Here is a 20503-nt window from a genome sequence, read left to right on the forward strand (position 1 = left end):
ACTGCCTCGGCCTTTCTGTTGGTAGGGTTCTTAAAGGCAGGAGTCCCTTCTACCGGGATCGTGGTTACTTTATTTAACCTGGATACTGAGGGGTCCACGACCAGGGGAGCCAACCATTTTTTAAGAAGGCTCTCCTCAAAGGGGTAATGCACCGCCATTCTTTTTTGTACCGAAAAGGTCCGTTGCAGGCTTCCCCAATCCTTGTATATGAACTTATCGAAATAAGTCAGATACGGAAACACCTTAGGTGTACGGGCTGGCTTATGGACCCAAAAGGGACCACTACCTCAGCAGAGGATTCTGCTGCATCTTGTATTTTCAGGGTATCCCGCACAGCTGTGATAAGTGCTCCAACTAGCGCTTTGTCCGCGGACCCGGACTCATCCTCACTGTCCGATCGGTCCTGGTAAGCGTCCTCTGACACATCAGAGCAGGGGCTGCCAGTCACAGTGGGGCCACGTCTGAGTCAGAACTCTCCCCGGAGGACAGGGGAGGGGGGCAGATGCCGCTTTTTACCGCCTTTGTGCCCGCACACCGCCTCCACCCAGGCAACAAATGTTTCAAGAACCGCCAACAAAATGTCCAAAGGAACTGCACTGTTTGCAGACGAGCCAGTTGCAATTGCAGGGAGGTCTGGAGAAGAAACGCCAGTTTCTGACGCCATGCTGACCCACTCTGTCTGCCACCCTTGGGGACTTAGGTGACAAGGTGCTCAATCCCACCCTCCTAGCTGCTGCAGACTGAGGGGCCCCCACCGCAGGACTCACCACCCTGACCGAGCGCTGCTCCGTGCTGTTACAGATGCCCGAGTCCAGTGTCAGCTCCCAGGTGTCCAGTGCCAGCTCCTAGGTGTCCAGAGCAAAAAAAACGCGCTGTTCTGAAGTACAGGAACCAGCGATGTGGAGGAAAACCGTGCTGAGGCTACAAGAAAATGGCCACTAGGTGCCCTGTATAGAGAAAAATCACAGGGAAAATGGCCACTGACCATGTTTCTCACAGAGACTAACAGAAAATGGCAGACAAACAACTGTGCAAAGAGAATGTAAACAGATAATGGCAGCAGACAGTTCTATATCGGCAGCACGTGCAGAGCCCACAGACACCAGCAGAGAGACCAAAGAAAGCCCAGGGACACAGAAAGCCAACGCAGCCCCCCAATCAAGGATCAGAGCCCCCTGGATGATCCCTGGCTCAGGAACACACACCGGTCAACAGCCCAGTCCTGCAGCATCCCCCACGGGGGGGGTGGGAACAGGGACAGGGAGAGAAGAAAGGGAGGAGAGGGACCCTTTATTCGACCTCCCAGAGAATGCCCAGCTGCTCTATCCCGCCGAGGCAGGAAGAGCTGTACTTGCCATCCGGACGAGCTGGAGGCATCCCATTACAGACCCGCACCCGAGCAGTACGGGGTGGCTGCGGGCCATGGTAAACTGTGACAAAGACATTTGTAGTCCGGTCCTATGTGTGCCCCGGAGCATTACGCTCACCGGCCGCCCCTGGAGCCTGAGGGGCATGTTGTGGCGGACGCAGCGCGTAGCTAGGGTCTGCACACGCTCGATGGCCAGGCTGGGGAGACTACAAGGATATATTATCCAGCCCGTCACCCAGCCGGCTGTTGATAGAAGATCACAGGATCTTAAAATCTTGCTCAAAAATCCAGAAAAAATCCCCAGGACTGATGGTCCCGGCAGGGTCCTTCTCCTTCACTAGGCAGAAAAAACGGAGCTGCAGGAAGCAGGTTGAGGCGTTATTACCAGAAGGACTGCCCCCTGGGCGGAACTGTACAGTTCTGTTGTTTTTCACATGTATACATGTTCTGCCTAGTCCTCTCCTGAAGGTGGAGTAATAACCTATGGTCAAGATTAATGGAGCTGTGTCCGTAAATGAACAAAAGAGAAAGTATGAATAGGTAGCAGCCTTACTCAGCTGGGCAACAGAGGCCTGGTGCCAAGATGTCCAGTAAACTTCCACCTCTCTGGAAGAATGGGCATGTAAAAGCACAGGAGGAGACTTGTTCTTGAGCGTGAGTGCTCTAGCAATCAGATTTCTTAGTCATGGAGCGATGGTGGACTTGGAAGCAGGGTTTCCCTTTTGCGAGGTGCTGAGGACAGGGCAAATAGGGAATCCATCTGTCTGATCAATTCTTGTCCTCAATGAGTTGGAAGACTGATACCAACAGGATAGACTTGGGCATAAGACAAACTAGTCTTTCTAAAATTTGAGGAATAGCTCCTTACAAGAGATGGCTGCCAAGTCAGGCTACTTTGCAGGAGTAGACATCTAAGAGAATAAATCTGATGGGTTCAACGGGTGGTTTCTACAGAGCAGAGAAAACCAAGTCGAGTCGAGGAGGCGGCACAGAGTTTGCAATGGAGGCTTAATTGGAGATACACCTTGTAGAAAAGGGAGATCAAAGCCAGAGTTTTATGAAAAAGAATGGGCAAGGTAGTCCTTAAGGCCAAGTTCTGGTCAAAACATGATTGTAAGATGCCAGAATGCGAGGTACACCAGGCAAAAAGATTTTCCAGGTAACGATAATAGATCCTACTGAAAGTGGCTTTTCTTGCTTCAACCACTTCAGCTCCAGAAGATTTTACCCCCTTCATAAACAGGCCATTTTTTGCTATTCGGTACTGCACTACTTTAGCTGATAATTGCAGTGCTTTCTTTTGACGGTATTTGATCATCACTGGGTTTTTTTATGGTTTGCGATATAAATGAAAAAGACCAAATATTTTGAAAAGAATATATATATTTTTTACTTTCTGCTATAAAACCTACTTCACTACTTTAAAAAAAAAATCACAATAAGTGTATGTTGACTGGTTTGCGTGAAAGTTATAGTGCCTACAAACTATGATATATACAATATCTCCTAAAAGTGAGTACACCCCTCACATTTTTAGCAAATATTTTATTATATCTTTTCATGTGACAACATTAAAGAAATGGCACTTTGCTACAATGTAAAGTAGTAAATTTGCTGTCCCCTCAAAATAACTCAACACACAGCCATTAATGTCTAAACCGCTGGCAAAAGTGAGTACCACCCCTAAGTGAAAATGTCCAAATTGGGCCCAAAGTGTCAATATTTCGTGTGGCCACCATTATTTTCCAGCACTGCCTTAACCTTCTTGTGCATGGAGTTCACCAGAGCTTCACAGGTTACCACTGGAGTCCTCTTGCACTCCTCCATGACGACATCACGGAGCTAGTAGAAGTTAAGAGACCTTGCGCTCCTTCACCTTCCGTTTGAGGATGCCCCACAGATGCTCAATAGGGTCTAGGTCTGGAGACATGCTTGGCCAGTCCATCACCTTTACCCTCAGCTTCTTTAGTAAGGTAATGGTCATCTTCGAGGCGCGTTTGGGGTCCTTATGTTGGAATACTTCTCTGCGGTCCAGTCTCCGAAGGGAAGAGATCATGCTCTGCTTTAGTATGTCACAGTACATGTTGGCAATCATAGTTCCCTCAATGAACTGTAGCTCCCCAGTGCCAGCAGCACTCATGCAGCCCCAGACCATGACACTCCTACCACCATGCTTGACTGTAGGCAAGACACACTTGTCTTTGTACTCCTCACCTGGTTGCCGCCACACATGCATGATACCATCTGAACCAAATAAGTTTCAATAAGGTTCCAGTAATCCATGTCCTTAGTCTGCTTGTTCAGCAAACTGCATACTTTCTTGTGCATCATTTTTAGAAGAGGCTTCCTTCTGGGATTACAGCCATGCATATCAATTTGATGCAGTGTGCGGTGTATGGTCTGTGTATGGTCACTGACCGGGTGATCCCCCACCCCATCAACCTCTGCAGCAATGCTGACAGCACTCATACGTCTATTTCCAAAAGACAACTTCTGGATATGACGCTAAGCACATGCACTCAACTTCTTTGGTCGACCATGGCAAAGCCTGTTCTGAGTGGGACCTGTCCTGTTAAGCCACTGTATGGTCTTGGCCACCATGCTGCAGCTCAGTTTCAGGGCCTTGGCAATCTTCTTATAGCTTAAGCCATCTTTATGTAGAGCAACATTTATTTTTTTTCAGATGCACAGAGAGTTCTTTGCCATGAGGTGCCATGCTGAACTTCCAGTGACCAGTATGAGAGAGTGAGAGCAATAACACCAAATTTAACACACCTGCTCCCGATTGAGACCTGAGACCTTGAAACATTAACAAGTCAATTGACAGTGGGGAGGGAAAATGGCTAATTGGGCCCAATTTGGACATTTTCACGTAGGGGTGTACTCACTTTTTTTTGCCAACGGTTTAGACATTAATGGCTGTGTGGTCAGCAAATTTACACTGTTATACAAGCTGTACACTCACTACTTTACATTGTAGCAGAGTGTAATTTCTTCAGTTTTGTCACATGAAAAAATAAAATAAAAAATATTTACAAAAATGTGAGGGGTTTACTTTTGTGAGATACTGTAATTTTTATTTTTTTATACTACTAATGGCGGTGAACAGCGATTAATAATGGGACAGCGATAGTGCAGCAGGCAATCTGACACTGACATCACTAGTGACATTAATACCATGATAATACTATACACTGTCACTGTACTGACACTGGCTGGGAAGGGGTTAACAGTGTGCCTAACCATGTGTAATGTGTGTAAAGTGTGCTGCTTTTTACTAAAGATTTCTCAGTTTCTCATCCCCGCTTTGCTCCCTCTGTACAGGGCTCTGCATTGTTCGCCAACACAGAGCTCTGGGCTGTGATTCGCTTTGTGCAATCAGCGGACCCCAGCCATAAATCAATAGCTAGGACTTGCTGACATGCGGGCGCCCTATACCCGGAAGTAGGCAGCAACGTATGGGTGTGCCGCTTTGTGTACAATGGCAGCTAATCCACAGTATATTGCAGGCAGGTGGGAAGGATTAACTACTTCAGCCCCGGAAGATTTTACCCCCACCTGACCAGAGCACTTTTTACAATTTGGCACTGCGTCGCTTTAACGGACAGATCGGACACTTTTTTGGGACAACTGACATTTATACAGCGATTAGCGATAAAGAAATGCACCGATTACTGTGTAAATGTCACTGGTAGTAAAGGTGTTAACACTAGGGGGCGATCAAGGGGTAATTTTGTGTTCCCTCAGTGCGTTCTAACTGTATGGGGATAGGACTGACTAGGAGAGGAGACATATCATTGTTCCTACTTAGTCAAAACAACTGATATGTCTCCTCTCCACCGACAGCACAGGGATTTGTGTGTTTACACACACACACAAATCCCCGTGCTGGCGCTCGGCCAAACGCATCGGGTCCCCGGCGTGCAGCGTGTGCCACCACCTTCTGGTGGCCGTAATGGGAAGGATGTACCCATATGGGATTTCACCCAGGAGAGCCATTCAAGCCGCAGCAAATCTGCGTGAGCCGGTCGGCAACCGATTAACAGACGCAGAGAGCCATGCCTATTTTAAGGCCTGGGCTTTAATGCCCACGCCATAAAAGCCACAGAATGAGGAGGGTGGAATGTAGAGACCCTGACACAGTGGATCTGGCCTGTCAGAAACAACTTGCATAGCTGGACAGGTACTTGGGTAGGTCAAGAAAAGGAGCACGTGTGTTGCAGATCAACAAGTTGTATTGGAGAGGTCAGAGTCCAGTGTTAAAATCTACTCTTGCTTCAGTGAAAGGGGTGCATCATCACTCCGAGATTGTGTGGGCCTTTGGCAGAGTGAATATTTCCTTGAAGTTTTGCAATGGCTCCTTTTGCTTGAATATGTGTGAGGGTATTTCCCAGTGAGGTACTTATGGAGTAGGTTTCATAATATTGGGTGTGTCCAGAAGGCGAACACAGAAATCCTGGTGTAGCTTGCCCAACAGTGAATCCTCGTGGCGAAAGGACAAGAGAAGGTGCCCGAGTACCATATAATGGCTCTAGATGGAAGTGGCCATAAAATGTGTGACCTGTGGTGTGATGCAACACCCTTGAGACTATGGTCTGAATTGTTAAGTTTTAGTGCCAATTTTAAAAAGTCTGCACTCTTGTGAATACAATTCAAATATAGCCCCAGTCTTTTACAGTAATGGTTAGAAGCATACAGGGTGACCCTATCTTACCTGTCTATGATGAGGCAATGTATGCAAAGTCCAGGCTTCACCCGCCTCGGTGGGCATAACCCTAAAGGAGTCTTCAGGGACTGGGTTCTAAAAGGATGGAACATGGCCCTGGACCTGTATAGAACCCTGTGGCTGACTACATGCATTGCATCAAGTGCCAAAGATCCAGTGCCTGGAGCAATATTTACCCAACACTGGCACCCATCCCCACCCCCAGGCCTGCTGTACTTACCTCTTGTGATCCTGAGCTGTCAGGGCTTGTGCAAGCCGCTCCATTGGTCCAGGAATTTAAAATGCCTGCCACTTTCTATCCTCTCCGTACTGTGCTGACTAGACAGATTCTGATTGGTTAGCGCCATCCACGTGACAGTGCTGACCAATTAGAATCTGTCTGGTTTGTACTGGCAGCACAGCAGGGAAAAAAGAGAAAGCAGGTTGTGGGCCTCTCCGGAAATGACTAGTTTTTATTAGTGTAAGCTCTGCCCGCCTGGGGCCCGGCCCATCGCCCATCTCCCTCCTCTTCCCTTTCTTTATAAAATGACAAAAAAATTTGTGCATCTCACTGTACTGCATGGCCATGCGATGATTACAGCTCACCAGGGTGGGTTCACATTGCCTATTGGTGTCAGAGGTCGTAGAGGGGAATTTAGCCCCCTGTCCAGGAATGCTTTCAGGTTATGTTTAAGCTTAAATCTGGGATGGTCTCTATATCTCCCACCCAGGTGCTATTAGGATACTAGGACGTTTTTGTTTTGGAACTATGTCTGTTCTATCACTGTTGTCCATGTGCCTGTTTTTTTTTTCTTCTTGCATTCAATAAAGGAATTACAAAAAAAAAAAAAAAAGAGAAAGCAGCAGGGATTTCAAATCCCCAGACTGGTGGAGTGGCTTGCGGGAGCGTTGCCAGCACAGGATCAAAAGAGTTAAGTACAGTAAGACCGGGAAGAGGGGGTTTTCTGTAAAGGTGAACTAACACTTTAACCTATTGGTGCTGGCCGCAAGCATATATGCGGCCGCTCAGCGGGTAGGACTCACTGTTAAAACAACTTACCGTGCTGAGAGCTGCTTCAAACAAATATTTATACTGTATACACACCAATCACTCATACCTTTATGGCTCACTCACCTAATACTGAGTATACTGTGCCGCCAAAACAGCCCTGACCCCTCAAGGTATGGATGCCACTAGACCTCTGAAGGTATTCTGTGGTATCTGACACCAAACCGTCAGTAACAGATCCCTAAAGCACTGTAAGTTGTGAGGTGGGACCTCCACAGATTAGACTTTTTTGTCAGCACATCCCACAGATGCTTAATTGGATTGAGATCTGGAGAATTTGGAGGCCAAGGCAACATGTCAAACTCGTTGTGTTCTTGGTTAAAGCGGCCACTACCATCAGTGAATACTATATCCATAAAGTGGTGTACTTAGTCAGTAACAATGTTTAGGTAGGGGGTATGTGTCAAGTAACATCCACATGAATAGCAGGACCATGTTTTCCCAGCAGATCATTGGCCAAAGTATTGCACTGCCTCCTCTGGCTTGCTATTTTCCCATAATGCATCCTGGTGCCATCTCTTCCACAGGTAAGTGACACACACAATCATCCACATGATGTAAAATAAAACGCCATTCATCAAACTGGGCCAACTTCCTCTATTGTTCTGTGTTCCAGTTCTGATGCTCACATGCCCCTTACAGAGACGTTTGGCTGTGGCCATGGGTTAGCATGGGCACCCTGACCGATCTGCAGCTACACAGCACCATACACAACAAACTGCAATGCCCATGTTTCTTCTTTCAACACATTACCTTCAGGGACAACATGTTTACTTGCTGCCTAAAATATTCTATCAACTTTCAGATGCCAATGTAACGAGATAATCAATGTTATTCATCTAAAGCGGAACTATACTCACCTTCAGTTCAGCGAAGCAGCCTCTTGGAGCTCCCTGCCGGCTTTGGGCGGCTGGCTTCTGGATCTCGATCACCAGCCGCTTTCATTGGCTGGGCCGAGATGGTGTCAGAGTTGAGTTCACTCAGTATCGGCATTGCTGAATTTGTGCAATAAGCCGAGTGTGCACAGCGCACTATACACTGCACAGGGGTGAAAATTAAAGATTGATGTTTAGGCCCAGATTTTTAATGGAGTAGATAGCCCTAGCCATAAAATTCAGACTGCGGTGTGCAGACTGTAGTGTCCTACAAAGTATTCTCCGTGCAAAGCGGCAGAGACAGAAGAGATGCCACTTGACTTTTTTCCCCAGTCTACTGAGTGACACAGGAAGTCATATACTGTCGGGTTAAACTGCTGCCTACGGAAGAAATTGTCATTGACAAACCAAAAAACAGTAGGCCAGCTTAGGATAAGCCATCCTATTCTTAGCATGCTTCAGTTATTTGCTAGTGTCCTTGGAAAATGGACCAATATTCTGCTGCCCTAACCAGGACTTTAATTTTTTTTCTTCTCACTCCACTTCGTCTCAGTGGCTCAGACCATCTTATCAGGTAATGGTCTCAAGGACCCTTTCCTTCTTTCTGCTGGACTACAATGGCTCCATTACTCCATACAAAGTAAAGTATAACTAAATGAAAAACTTTATTTTCATTTTGGATAGAGTAGGAGAGGGATTAGAACCCCTGGCAGTTTTTATTGCTGTCTGTGCCCCCGTTAAGGAGATTCCCCATCTCTATATTTGTCCTGAAAATGAAAATAAATGAAAATCACAAATTTTGGGTTATCCCCAAAAAAGTAATAGAAGGGAAATCTTCCATTGAGGAAACTAGTTCTGGTGACCTAGGGGTCCCCAAGGAAATCCCTTACTTTGCAGGCATTTCCTCTTTCTGTTTGGCTATGGGAACGAAGGGAAGAGAAATCTCGGCAATGGGACAAAGATGGCAAAAAAAGTCAATTTCTATGCTGTAAAATACCTGGTTGATCCTGCCTGTTCCTATGTCCCCCTGAGTGTTATACCATGGTAATCATGGCTGCTAATCCATGATATAGTGGTCAGTTTATGTGCCTCCATTATCCCGCTCTCTGCTCTGAGTCTCTCCCCCTCCCTGTCAGTTCTGAAGCCTGTGTGTGAGAGCTGATCTCCTTCCCACCCTCCCCTCCTGATCTTCCCTGTGGTTTGAAAAAAATATTTATAAATAACTGCCATCCCCTCTGTTTTATCAAGATCTAAAGTCCTGCTTATCGTTTTTGAAAACTTCTAATCCTAAACACCTTCTCTCACAGTACTGTGCAGTCTCGTGACCTTCCTTTGCTGGCCGACTGACATCAGAGGGGTAATTCAGTCCCACCCTCCGCATTTCTTCGAACAGGGAAGGAGAGGGGAGGAGGAAAACTTGACAGCACAGAGGTACTCTGAGAGAAGGTAGTTAGGTGTAGAATTAAAAAACAAACAAACACACAGTACTTTAGATCTTGATAAAACAGAGGGTATGGCAGTTCTTTATTATCCTGACTTTACAACCACTTTAAGTGTGTTGGTGCACTGCAGTTTCATTCTTTTTAAATGCCACCCCAATATACATACATTGCAAGGCATCATACCAAACTGCCATGCATTGCAGTAGGCTGTGATTCAAAACATTCTGCAGGTAGGATTTTAGGTTTGATGTGGTGTGTGAAGAAGCCTATTTAAGCATATTACACATTTCAGGTAGAAATCGCTTAATTATAGAGAATAAGCCCTTTTCTGGGAGAAAACCACAATAGGGAGTTCTGAGCAAGCCTTCCATGTAACTGTGCTGAACAATAAAGTTGCAAGACTGCTCATTGAGAGCAGTGGTTTCTTCTGCCTTTTGCAAAACGTATCCTATATATTCGTTTTTAGGTGAACAGACAATTTTAAGAGTAACTGGTGTAAAAAAAAAAAAAAAAAAGTTTTTCTAACCTGTTAAAATCCTGGCCACTTCACAAAACTGTATAATTTTGGATGTAATTAGCAATTATTACACATAAATCAGGGTGTAATTTAGTTGTTGCTGGGATGAAAACTCACATCCTGATATCTAGATACAATAAGTTTCACACTCTGTGGGATTGATCTGGGTAAACAGTCCCCTTCCCCCCCATATCACCGCGGCGTGTCACATGTTGGCCTGGGACAATCAGGACAATGAAGAAACACACAGCTGCCTACTTGTTTTAATTGATCCACGTCTTATGGTCTGAGCCCTCATTTTTATGTGCTCTATCCAGCTGCTGCATCTGTCTGCAAAGGAACTGTAATCAGCGGCAGTGACTGGAAACACACAGACAGAGAAGACAGGAACAAAGAAAAAAAACATGGATGACGTCTCTTGCTCATCACAATGTGTCCTGATGAAGCAAATTATTGGCTTCTTGGAAAGAAAATAAATTGCAGTAAACAATAGGAGGGAGATGTGGAGGTCTTACCTCGCTGGATAGCGTTGGCTTGGGAACCTGCTCGCTCCTGGAGATCTGTAAAAAGATCAAAGAAACATTGGTAAAGAGGTGGTATGCAGAGAACCAGTCCCCAATTAAAATATATAGCTACTTAATTCTAGGAGGGAATATTCCTCTTTCCCATTATTTCTTTAAAGCTTAAAATGGAGTTCCACCCAAAAATTAAGCTTCTGCTTTAAGTGAAGGTGACCCCCTGACGTGCCCCATTTGGCATGTCTTTTTTTGGGGGGGGGGCAGCTCACACTTCCTCCTCTGGTTCCGCGGAGCTGGAAGGAAGTTCCCCTCTCTCTCCGTGCAAACTTCTGGGACTTGTCACAGGTCCCAGAAGATTGCCCGGCCAATCACAGTGCACAGCACGGCTCGCGCATTCGCAGTGCATGCCCGGCTGCAAAGCAACAGCCAGGAGCCTTCAGTCACAATGCTGACACTGAGGAGAGGAGGGGGAGAGGAGTGGGGCTTTGTTCGCCTGCATTGCTGGACCGTGGGACAGGTGAGTGTCCGATTATCAAAAGTCAGCAGCTACACATTTTGTAGCTGCTGACTTTTATATGGGTGGAACTCCTCTTTAAAGTGGATGTAAACCCGATTCATGAAATTTGAGCTGGGTACATATATCTGTAGTGTTTTGTCATCTCTCTCCAAAGCACTATGACCCATATCTGTCTCCTGCTCAGTAGCTCTGTTATCAGCCTGATAATTTCTCACACATTCTAGGATACAGGAGATAGAAGTGTGTGTCGTGGGAGGTTGCTATAAATAGATTAGCAGTCAGCCTGCCATCTCAGAGCAGAGCTATGAAAGCATTTTCATTCTTATACCAATATGGAGGGGGGGTGTGTGTGCCTTTCCTTGAATCAGCTGCTCCCAGTGTAATCCAAGTGTTCTCTAAAGGTACTTTCACACACTGGGGTGGTGCTGGCGTTAGCAGTAAAGTACCGCTAGTTTTAGCGTCGCTTTACCGCTGTTATAACTGCTTTTCAGCCATTAGCGGGGTGCTTTTAACCCCCGCTAGAAGCCGAGAAAAAGGTTAAAAGTGCCGTGTTGTGTCGCTGCAGAAGCGCTTTGCAGGCGCTTCGGCAGACCTGCCTATTCGTTTCAATGGGCAGGGCGTATTGGGAGCGGTGTATGCACTACTCTCGCACAGCCCCAAAGAAGCTGCCTGCATGACTTTTTTCCCATCCTGTAAGGCCACCGCCCCAGTGTGAAAGCATTCCCGCTTTCACACTGGGGAGGCATTAAAGGCGCTTTTCAGGCACTATTTTTAGCTCTAAAATGCCTGAAAAGCACTCCAGTGTGAAAGAGGTGAAGAGTGAGGAAGTGAAAATTCTTACCCGATGTAGGAATTCTAAAGAATATAGCAAGATGAAGAGAGAAGATATACATATAAAACTTATGTAGGGAGATTTGTTTTATCTGTGTATCTGAGGCTGTTCATTTCACTGGGTATATGTGAGGGTTTACATCCACTTTAAGTTTAATCTGCTTATTTTGCCTTCCCTGGTGCCACCTGACCCCTTTATCTACATGCTAATTACATATTTTAATAAAAAACTTTTCCATTTTCGTAACATACTTTATTATAGATGTCACCACTGGGCCTCTGATATGCAATACAGGCAGATCACGGCTGGTGGGAGGGTCTGACTGGGAGCTGTAAACAGCTTTCTGAAAACATCAGCACTCGGTACTCCTCTCAAGAACCCTGAGGTAAGCAGTGGGCTAGCTCTTAGTTATGAGGAGTTATGCATATATTAAAATGCCTTGATGGGTGAATGTCAATCTGGAAGATTAAACATACCAACGCAGGCTGAATTTGCTACCCTAGGTAACTCCCACATAGGATGGTGATCCTTCATGATTAAAAAACTGAAATCCAAGTGACAGGGACAGACCAAAGGCAGTCAGGCTAGGGCGGAAAGGGCTAGCTGATGCTGCATGTCCCAGATCAAGGCTCTGGGTCAGGCTTGATCTGCAGCAGCTTCATTGCAGCAAGCTCAACTTGTGCAGTGAAATCAGAGTAAGTAATTTCAGCACAGGAGAGGAGCATGTACAACCATGCAAGAATGAAGGGAAGCTTGGCTTGATTGGTGGATGTCAGTCTGGAGGAGTGGGCATTTCTAGGCAGACTGCAATTGATACTGAGCTGAAAATAACTGACATAAAAGATCACAAATCTGCCAGTTATTCCCCGGGCTTAATAAGGTAGGAGGGCTTCCAGGTTAGTGAGCAGAAGCACTAAAGCAGGGTATACATGTAATTAAATTCAGTCGGTTCAGCAAGAACTGTCCAAATTTCGGTGAGTGTGCAGGCATCTCTGTTCAACAAGAGCGGGTCATTAGATTGCCTCCTGTCGAGCGGTCCTACAGGAAAACCAGCATTCGATCAGCACATGCAGCCAATGGCTGCAGCACTGATCAGTGTATCCTGATATAGCAAGGTGGGGGAGAGTCCTGCATCTACTTTGCTTGTGTGGATGCAGGAATGTCTTTATTTTTTTGCCCAACCCGCTGGCTGACCGAAAAAACGATCTCTGTGTATATCCAGCTTTAGGGAGCCTATTCAGCACAGACATACACTGTAAACACTCACCTTTGGACGGGGAGAAGGGCTGCAGTCCAGGGGAATCAGATGATAACTCTAGTGGAAACTGCAGCTGCTCGTCCGTATCTGTGGAAACTAGGAGGAAGAAAAATGTCAGGAGAGAAAACATTGATTAGTTTAAAGGGGTTGTAAAGGCAGAAGGTTTTTTTTTATGTTAATGCATTCTATGCATTAAGATGAAAAGCCTTCTGTGTGCAGCAGCCCCCCTCAGCCCACCTAGTGCTTACCTGAGGCCCCTCTCTGTCCATTGATGTCCCACAAGTGTCTCAGCTGTCCGAGATTCTCCCTCCTAATTGGTTGAGACACAGCAGTGGTGCCATTGGCTGTAGCTGCTATCAAAGTGAGCTAACCAATCAGGGGAGAGAGGAGGCGGGGGTCTGAATGGACACAGGGAGCTATTACTCAACTTGGGTGCCCCCATAGCAAGCTGCTTGCTGTGGGGGCACTGAACAGAAGGGAGGGGCCAGAAGCACAGAAGAGGGACATGAGAAGAGGAGGATCTGGGCTGCTCTGTGCAAATCCACTGCAACAGAGCAGGTAAATATAACTTTTTTTTTATTTTTATAGGGGAAAAAAAAAGAGACTTTACAGTCACTTTAATGTTATGTTTTTGGATATTTATACATTCACACTTAGTTTATTGTTTGCATAGAATGTTTATTTTGTGGTGTATATAGAAAGGACTTTGTGCTATCTGGTCAATGTGAAGTCAAACAAGAAAATTCCTGTACTGCAGCTCACCAGTAAATTGCTACAATAGCTCTATATTTTCAAGTGCCCATAAATAATCCTTGTTGTCTTCATTCTTTAGTGAATGAGAAAATCTTAAAAACTCAACAAAGTTGGAGGACCCGACTAGTATTTCAGGTCATGTGCCCTTTTTTTGGGGATAGCAATCCCTAAATTGTTCTGCTCCACCTCACAACTGCATTGATGGGGCAACAACATGCACCAATATAACAAGCCTGATTAGATGCAATTCCTATGGCGCTATTTATATTCTGACTATGCTGCACTGAGCTTCGCTCACCTGCAATCCAACTCTGCAGCATCTCCAGCCACCTCTAGTTAGTTCCTCCAATGCAACTCTGAGATGCCTCCAGTATGTTTCACGGCCACATCTTCAATGCGTTTTATCACAATGCAGATTATCCAGTGATCCCTGTCTACTGTGTCGAAAAGCATCAAAAGTTGTGGCCCTGATACATATTGCTGGAACTGCTGGCTGTCTGGAGATGTTGAAGAGTCAGATTGTACTGGGCGGGTGAGAGATGTTTAGAGCAGCATAGTCAATTTATATACAGCAGCAGAGGGGTTACATCTAATAAGGCTTGTTATATTGGTACAGATTGCTACACCATTAATGAGTTTGTGAGCTAAACCATTTAAGGATTACTGTTCCCAAAAAAGAGCATATGACCTAAAATACTAGTAGTGTCATACAACTCTGGTAAACTTAAAATCAAGCTCAAGTAGTGCACAATTATTTGGGGTTTGAAGAATTTCACATTCACTCAAGGCTCAAAATAACAAGGACTGGTTATGGATAATTTGGGATATATTTATGAATAGAATTTTTGTGCTCACTTTGGCGTTTATTAATGGTTTTGGAAGCCATAATAGCTTACATGGTTCGGTTATTTATATTGATTTGTTTTGAGGTGGGAGTACAGTGCTGTCAATTATTATATACAATAGAATGTTTAATGATGGCCTTTATTATGGATGCGATATAAGAGCCTTTCTAAATATTATGAGTGTGTAATTAGATGTGCCTCTATTTGTCACCTTCTATTGTTAAAATATATTTGCAATGAGATGTTAGTATGAATAATTTTTTATGAAGTCTGATATACTGAATTTCCAAGATTATGTTTACAGATCGGATATATTTCTGTACTATTCTGAGATTGCAAATAATACTGCTGTAAACTATTAAGAATCGTATGTTGGAAGGGATATTGTGAGGAAGTACCATCTAATGATGCTATGGTTTAGCATTAACTTAAGGGAAACTGTATGGAAGGAGTTGGGGACCAATCATCGTCATGATTATTGAGTAGAGTAGACTATTCAGCATAAGAAACACAATTCATTTACTAGGCTTCACTCTTTGACAAAGTTCAGAGTGACAAAATGATTTAGAAGCCTGGTAATGGAGTTGATTGGAGAGAGTGAGGTGTAGGGGAAAATCCACAGTATCATTGTAATTTGATCTAATGTCTGTCTATTTACTCTGGAGCACACACACCAATTAGAAGTGAAGCACGTCCTCCAGTTAGAGGAGTCCTTCGATAACAGTTGTATGAAGCATGTTTTGCATTTCCTAAACCAGTGGTTCTCAACCTGGGGTCGGGACCCCCTCAGGGGTTGAATGATGATTTGCCAGGGGTCACTGAATGCTGGGCTGGTCCTAAAGCCTGCACAGCTCTCCCTGCCTTTTTGCAGCTGCCCAGCAGGGCTGTCCCTGGAGCCCACAGCCGCCCGCTCAGCCTCTTTGCAGCCACCCATTCAGTTCACAGCATGGCTGTGGGGCAGACTAGAGGTCAGCTGACTGGTGAGGAAGGTAAGGTTGGAGGGGCTGGAGGAGACCTCATCTCCTGATTTCAGCATAGGTGTCACTGCTACAAGACACCACAAAGTCGGAGACACAGTGAAGCCAGGGACACAGTGAGTAACACTACCTGTGATTATAGTTGCTCATCCCAACTACCCGCCATCACTGCCACTCATCCCACCTCCCCACCAAGGAGTAAGAAAAGGAATAAAAATAGAGAATACATGGAAGGGAGAGGAAAAACAGGGGGAGGAACAAAGAAAAAGGGAGAGAAAGAATAAGAGAAAGAACAAGAAAGACGGCTAGAGAGAGGCATGGGTGGGGGGGCAAGGAATTGGGATAGAGAGAGATAAAAGGGAAAGAAAGGAGAACAAAGAGAGTGGTACATCCTAAAATGTACCATAAGGGGTTTTATTATATTACAAGTGGAAGGGACCCAGGAAGAGCTATATGTTTGTGGGTTAGGGGCGCAAATTACTCGTCTTGCCTTGGGTGCTGACAACCCACTCTACGAAGATAATTTTATTGTTAGGGGTCCCCACAACTTTTATCATCAAATTCTATCAAGGGGTCACGGCGCTAGGAAGGTTGAGAACCACTGCCCTAAACAGAATGTAAAATATCTGAGCACAATTATAAATTAGGAAAGGGAGTGGAGATCTAATTTAAAGATTTATTGTAGTAAGAAATACTTGATGAACTTTGAACACATTGAGTTTTCAATTTGGAAACTATTTCAAACACATATTATCTTTGTCATTTACTTGTTTTCTATTTTCATTGATTTGCTTCACTGGTCAGTGTTGGTTTTATTTTTAGCTTTTCCAGTGCTACATTAAATAAGAACATCTGCCAACCTTCACACATGTATATGCCTCCAAAGAGAAGTAGTGCAACTGCCTGATTAAGATTTTGTATGGTAGTGAGATGCTTAAACTTTTTTTTGTTTTGTTCGTTAATAATAGTTAGAGTACACCAGTGCCCCATAAATTGGTATGATCCACCTGCAGCTGCTTACCACGAGTGCGCTCTGGCTTGCTCCTAAGGGCCTGTAACACATTTTGTTTATCGTATGTGATCGCAACAGCAGTAACTGCAATCTGCATCAATCAGATGGGACAAAAAGGAACATAGCGGTTAATGTTGGTGAACAGAGTGTCACACAGCACTTAGATAATCTATAAGGATAATATTAAACCTCCATACTTGTATTGCTTCGTCCTCTGGAACTGCAACTGTGAAATTGACATGGCATAGGCAGCAGGGAATCATTGAACGGAGCTTAAAATACAGACTCTGCAGAGGGGAAAAGATTCACAAACTGTTAAATAAAAGACAAGACAGAAAGAGTGGCAAGCTAAGAAAAGGAAAGGGAACAAAAAGGTAAAAAAACGGAAGCGAGAAAGCAAAGGAGAGAAAAGGCAAAGAAAAGGAAAAGGTAAAAAGAATATAAGGGGAGAAAAAGCAAAGAAAAGGAAAGGTGAGAGACACAGAGAAAGGGGACGAGATGGACATATTGCTGGGGGGTGAGGCAGGGTGAATGAAAGATGGGGTAAATAATGACACCACACCTTTAAGAGATTCTCGCACATATCATTGAAACTCTTGTTCAGGGTCTGATTGGTCAGATTCATGTTGCTGGTTCTGACAACCCTAACTGAGGTGAACATCTGAAAAAACAATAAGAGTGAGTATACATTTTACTATTCCAAAGAGAAACTCCATGTTCATTAAAATAATATAATTACTATACAGCCATTTGTAATTGCATGTTTTAGCAAATTACATTTCCAATTAAATCTGCAGCCCCTGTGATTCTTTAAAACTGTAACAAAATTGAAATTCAGTAATCCAGGTGTCCTGTAGACTGTATACGTATAGCACTCCATTATGTATGTCACTTCCTACTTGTGTGATTTGCTCTAAGGGATTCCCCAAAAACTGAACGAGTCACATTACAGGGATTCTCTGCAATAGCAGAGACAGTTACGGAATGTAAACCTGGCATAAAGAGATATAGATGCTGCAGCTATTCGAACACTGGGACTAATCAGTGGGTGTTCATGAAAAGCTGACCCTCCCATTCAAAATGGAGAAAGCACACAGTGCGACAAGCATGAATTACAAGGTAATGAATGAATCTGCAATTATGTTTGCTAAAATCCTTACAATGTAAACAAACCTTGAAGGTCAGTTTTTTCCCTCTAAAACCCTGGCGTAACATTTTAAACCACCATTTTAATAAATGCACTGGTGGGGTAGTGGTTTTGGCTCTCAGATCTATGCAGGAATTTTTGAAACATTTTGAAGTTATTGTGTTGTTGAGGTTACCATGCTATAGGACTGGACCTCTGTAGTACGTGTACATCTGATGTGTTTTACACTGACATGTAATGCTTGCAATTTAAGATGCTTAATCTTCAATAAAAAACTTTGTTGGATTAAAAAAAAAAACATGAATGCACGCACAGTCCCACATGCAATACAGACCAGACAGTACAGCTCAAGTATCCAGCTCAGTAATGACAACTCAAAAAAAGAAGAGGCATTCACCTGGATATCAGAGGTCCAGTTGTTGATCCCAGGCATAATCTCTGTGTTGCAGCTAAAAAACCCTGCAAAGAGGACATGGGGGTTAATCGGGGGTCTGTAAAGTTCATATACAGAAATGTATACTCAGGTTTGTTTCATCTCCCAGTTCCTTACTACTATCCAAGAACCCAGCGATCTTTGTTTCACCCCTCTGAATGGTTGGCTAAGAGCTTGGTTTTGTCATTGGTTAAATTTGTCCATATACTTCAACAAAGCATTGACTGGAGGGTGAAAGATAAATTACTTCTGCTGCAATCACTCCTTTACTGAGTGCAGTGCCATCCTAATAACATCATGGGCCCCTGGACAAGGTAACACACTAGGGAGATAGATGGTGATTTGCAGGGCACTAGACGCATTGTGGCAAGGACTGGGTGTAGCTAAAGAATGCTACATATTGGGCCTGGCTTTTTAGTCTGATTAGAAACAAGAAACACAACCAGGGAATGGTCCCAAATTAACACTGTCTCGCCCTCTCTACACACTGCCCCCCTGTTACACTAACTTTTTTCCCCGTACACACTGCTCCCACTCCTTTTTGAAACTATCCCCTCCCTGGTAAGTTAGGGTAGTATAGTGGCAGATTAGGGTAGTAGAAGGGTGGTAAATTGGCAGTTTAGGGTGGTATAGTGGCAAGTTATATTAGTATAGTGGTGGTGTAGTGGGAGGTTAGAGTAGTGGTGTAGTGGCAGGTTAGAGTAGTATAGTGGCAGGTAAGGACATAATAGTGGCAGGTTAAGGTAGCATAGTGGTGGTATAGTGGCAGGTTAGGGTAGTATAGTGGCAGGTTTGGGTGGTATAGTGATGGTATAGTGGCAGGTATGGGTAGTATAGTGGTGAAATAGTGGGAGGTTTCGTTAGGATAGTGGCAGGTTTGGGTAGTGTGGGGTGGTACAGTGGCAGGTTATAGTAGTATACTGTCAGTTTTGGGTGGTATAGTAACAGGTTAGGGCATTATAGAGGCAGGGTAGGATAGTATAATGGTGGTATAGTGGCAGGTTAGGGTGGTATAGTGGAGGTAGAGTGGCAGGTTAGGGTAATATAGAGTAGTGTTATAGTGCCAGGTTAGAGTAGTATAGAGTAGTTGTGTAGTGGCAGGGTAGAGTAGTATAGTGGTGGATTAGTGGCAGGTTAGGGTAGTATAGTGGCGGTATAGTGGTAGGTTATTGTAGTATAGTGGTTGTAATAGTGGCAGGTTAGATTAGTATAGTAGCAGATAAGGGTAGTGCAGTGGCAAGTTAGGGTAGTATAGTGCTGGTATAGTGGCAGGTTTGGGTAGTATAGTGGCGGTATGGTGGCAGGTTTGGGTAGTAGAGTGGCGGTACATTGGCAGATTAGGGTAGCATGGGGTGCTATAGTGGCAGGTTTAAGTAATATAGTGGTGTTATAATGGCAGGTTTGGGTAGTATTGTGGGGTATAGTGGCAGGTTTTGGTAGTATAGTGGTGGTATAGTGGCAGGTTTGGGTAGTATCGTGGGGTATAGTGGCAGGTTTGGGTTGTATAGTGCGGTATAGTGGCAGGTTTAGGTAATGTAGTGCGCTATGGTGGCAGATTAGGGCTGTATGCAATGACAATGCGCTCAGTCACTTACACAGCATTGCTTGATAAAAAGAGACTCCTGGGGCTGCAGTGTTCTCTCCTCCTCACCCTGAGTCATTGGGAGGAGTGGAGGACACAGCCACACCCCTGACTCCGCCAGAAGGTGAAGATCCCAGAGGGACAGCATGCATGGTTAATGAGCAGGCACCTGGTGCTTGCTCATTAAGACGACCCTGACCAAGAGTGCAAATATACAGAAGTACCACATAATGCTCCCTCCCCTCTAGGAGTCCCATAAGTATATAACACACATTAAGTTCTGACAGGCTCAGCCTGTAACGGCCATAGCAATAAGCAAGGCATTAAAAATCTCTGGCCTTCAATGGGTCCCCAGCAGCAGTAATAACCCAGGTGAGATCAATCTGCCCCACTTCATTGAAAACTAATACATTTTGGATGGCATAGCCAAAGTTTCACCTGGAGGGGGTGGCACATCTGTAAGGAGCGAATGTACATCTTCCACTGCGTCAGTGTCATCAATCTGAAAGGAAACAAACACGCGAGTTTGAATTTGGGGAAAAAGAAACCTTTCCACTGCCTCACAACACAGGCTTTTAAAACCTTTATTTTTACATATGGTGCCAAAATGTTACTTGAACTTTTAAGATGCCAATATAAATTTATAATACAA

The 20503-nt window shown here is 44.6% G+C and overlaps 1 protein-coding gene across 10 annotated transcripts in view; it reads right to left on the reverse strand.

Annotated features, from left to right (window-relative positions):
• The window catches only part of C2CD5 (C2 calcium dependent domain containing 5), a 159735-nt gene that overhangs the window by 24312 nt on the left and 114920 nt on the right, over window positions 1-20503 (reverse strand). For 7 of the 10 annotated variants that reach the window (XM_077468714.1, XM_077468712.1, XM_077468709.1 and 4 more), the window contains 8 exons: window positions 20290-20353; window positions 18234-18295; window positions 17252-17350; window positions 16887-16976; window positions 16699-16780; window positions 13112-13198; window positions 10493-10537; window positions 10236-10337 (listed from right to left, as the gene is read on the reverse strand). In XM_077468714.1, coding sequence (XP_077324840.1) covers window positions 10236-10337; window positions 10493-10537; window positions 13112-13198; window positions 16699-16780; window positions 16887-16976; window positions 17252-17350; window positions 18234-18295; window positions 20290-20353 — 631 coding nt within the window. The remainder of the gene's footprint in view (window positions 1-10235; window positions 10338-10492; window positions 10538-13111; window positions 13199-16698; window positions 16781-16886; window positions 16977-17251; window positions 17351-18233; window positions 18296-20289; window positions 20354-20503) is intronic. The other 3 variants (XM_077468716.1, XM_077468710.1, XM_077468707.1) reach the window with 2 other exon arrangements.

Source organism: Lithobates pipiens, unplaced genomic scaffold, assembly GCF_037356315.1.
Source record: "Lithobates pipiens isolate NorthernLeopardFrog02 unplaced genomic scaffold, aLitPip1_a1.2 Scaffold_8, whole genome shotgun sequence".
NCBI lineage: Eukaryota > Metazoa > Chordata > Amphibia > Anura > Ranidae > Lithobates > Lithobates pipiens.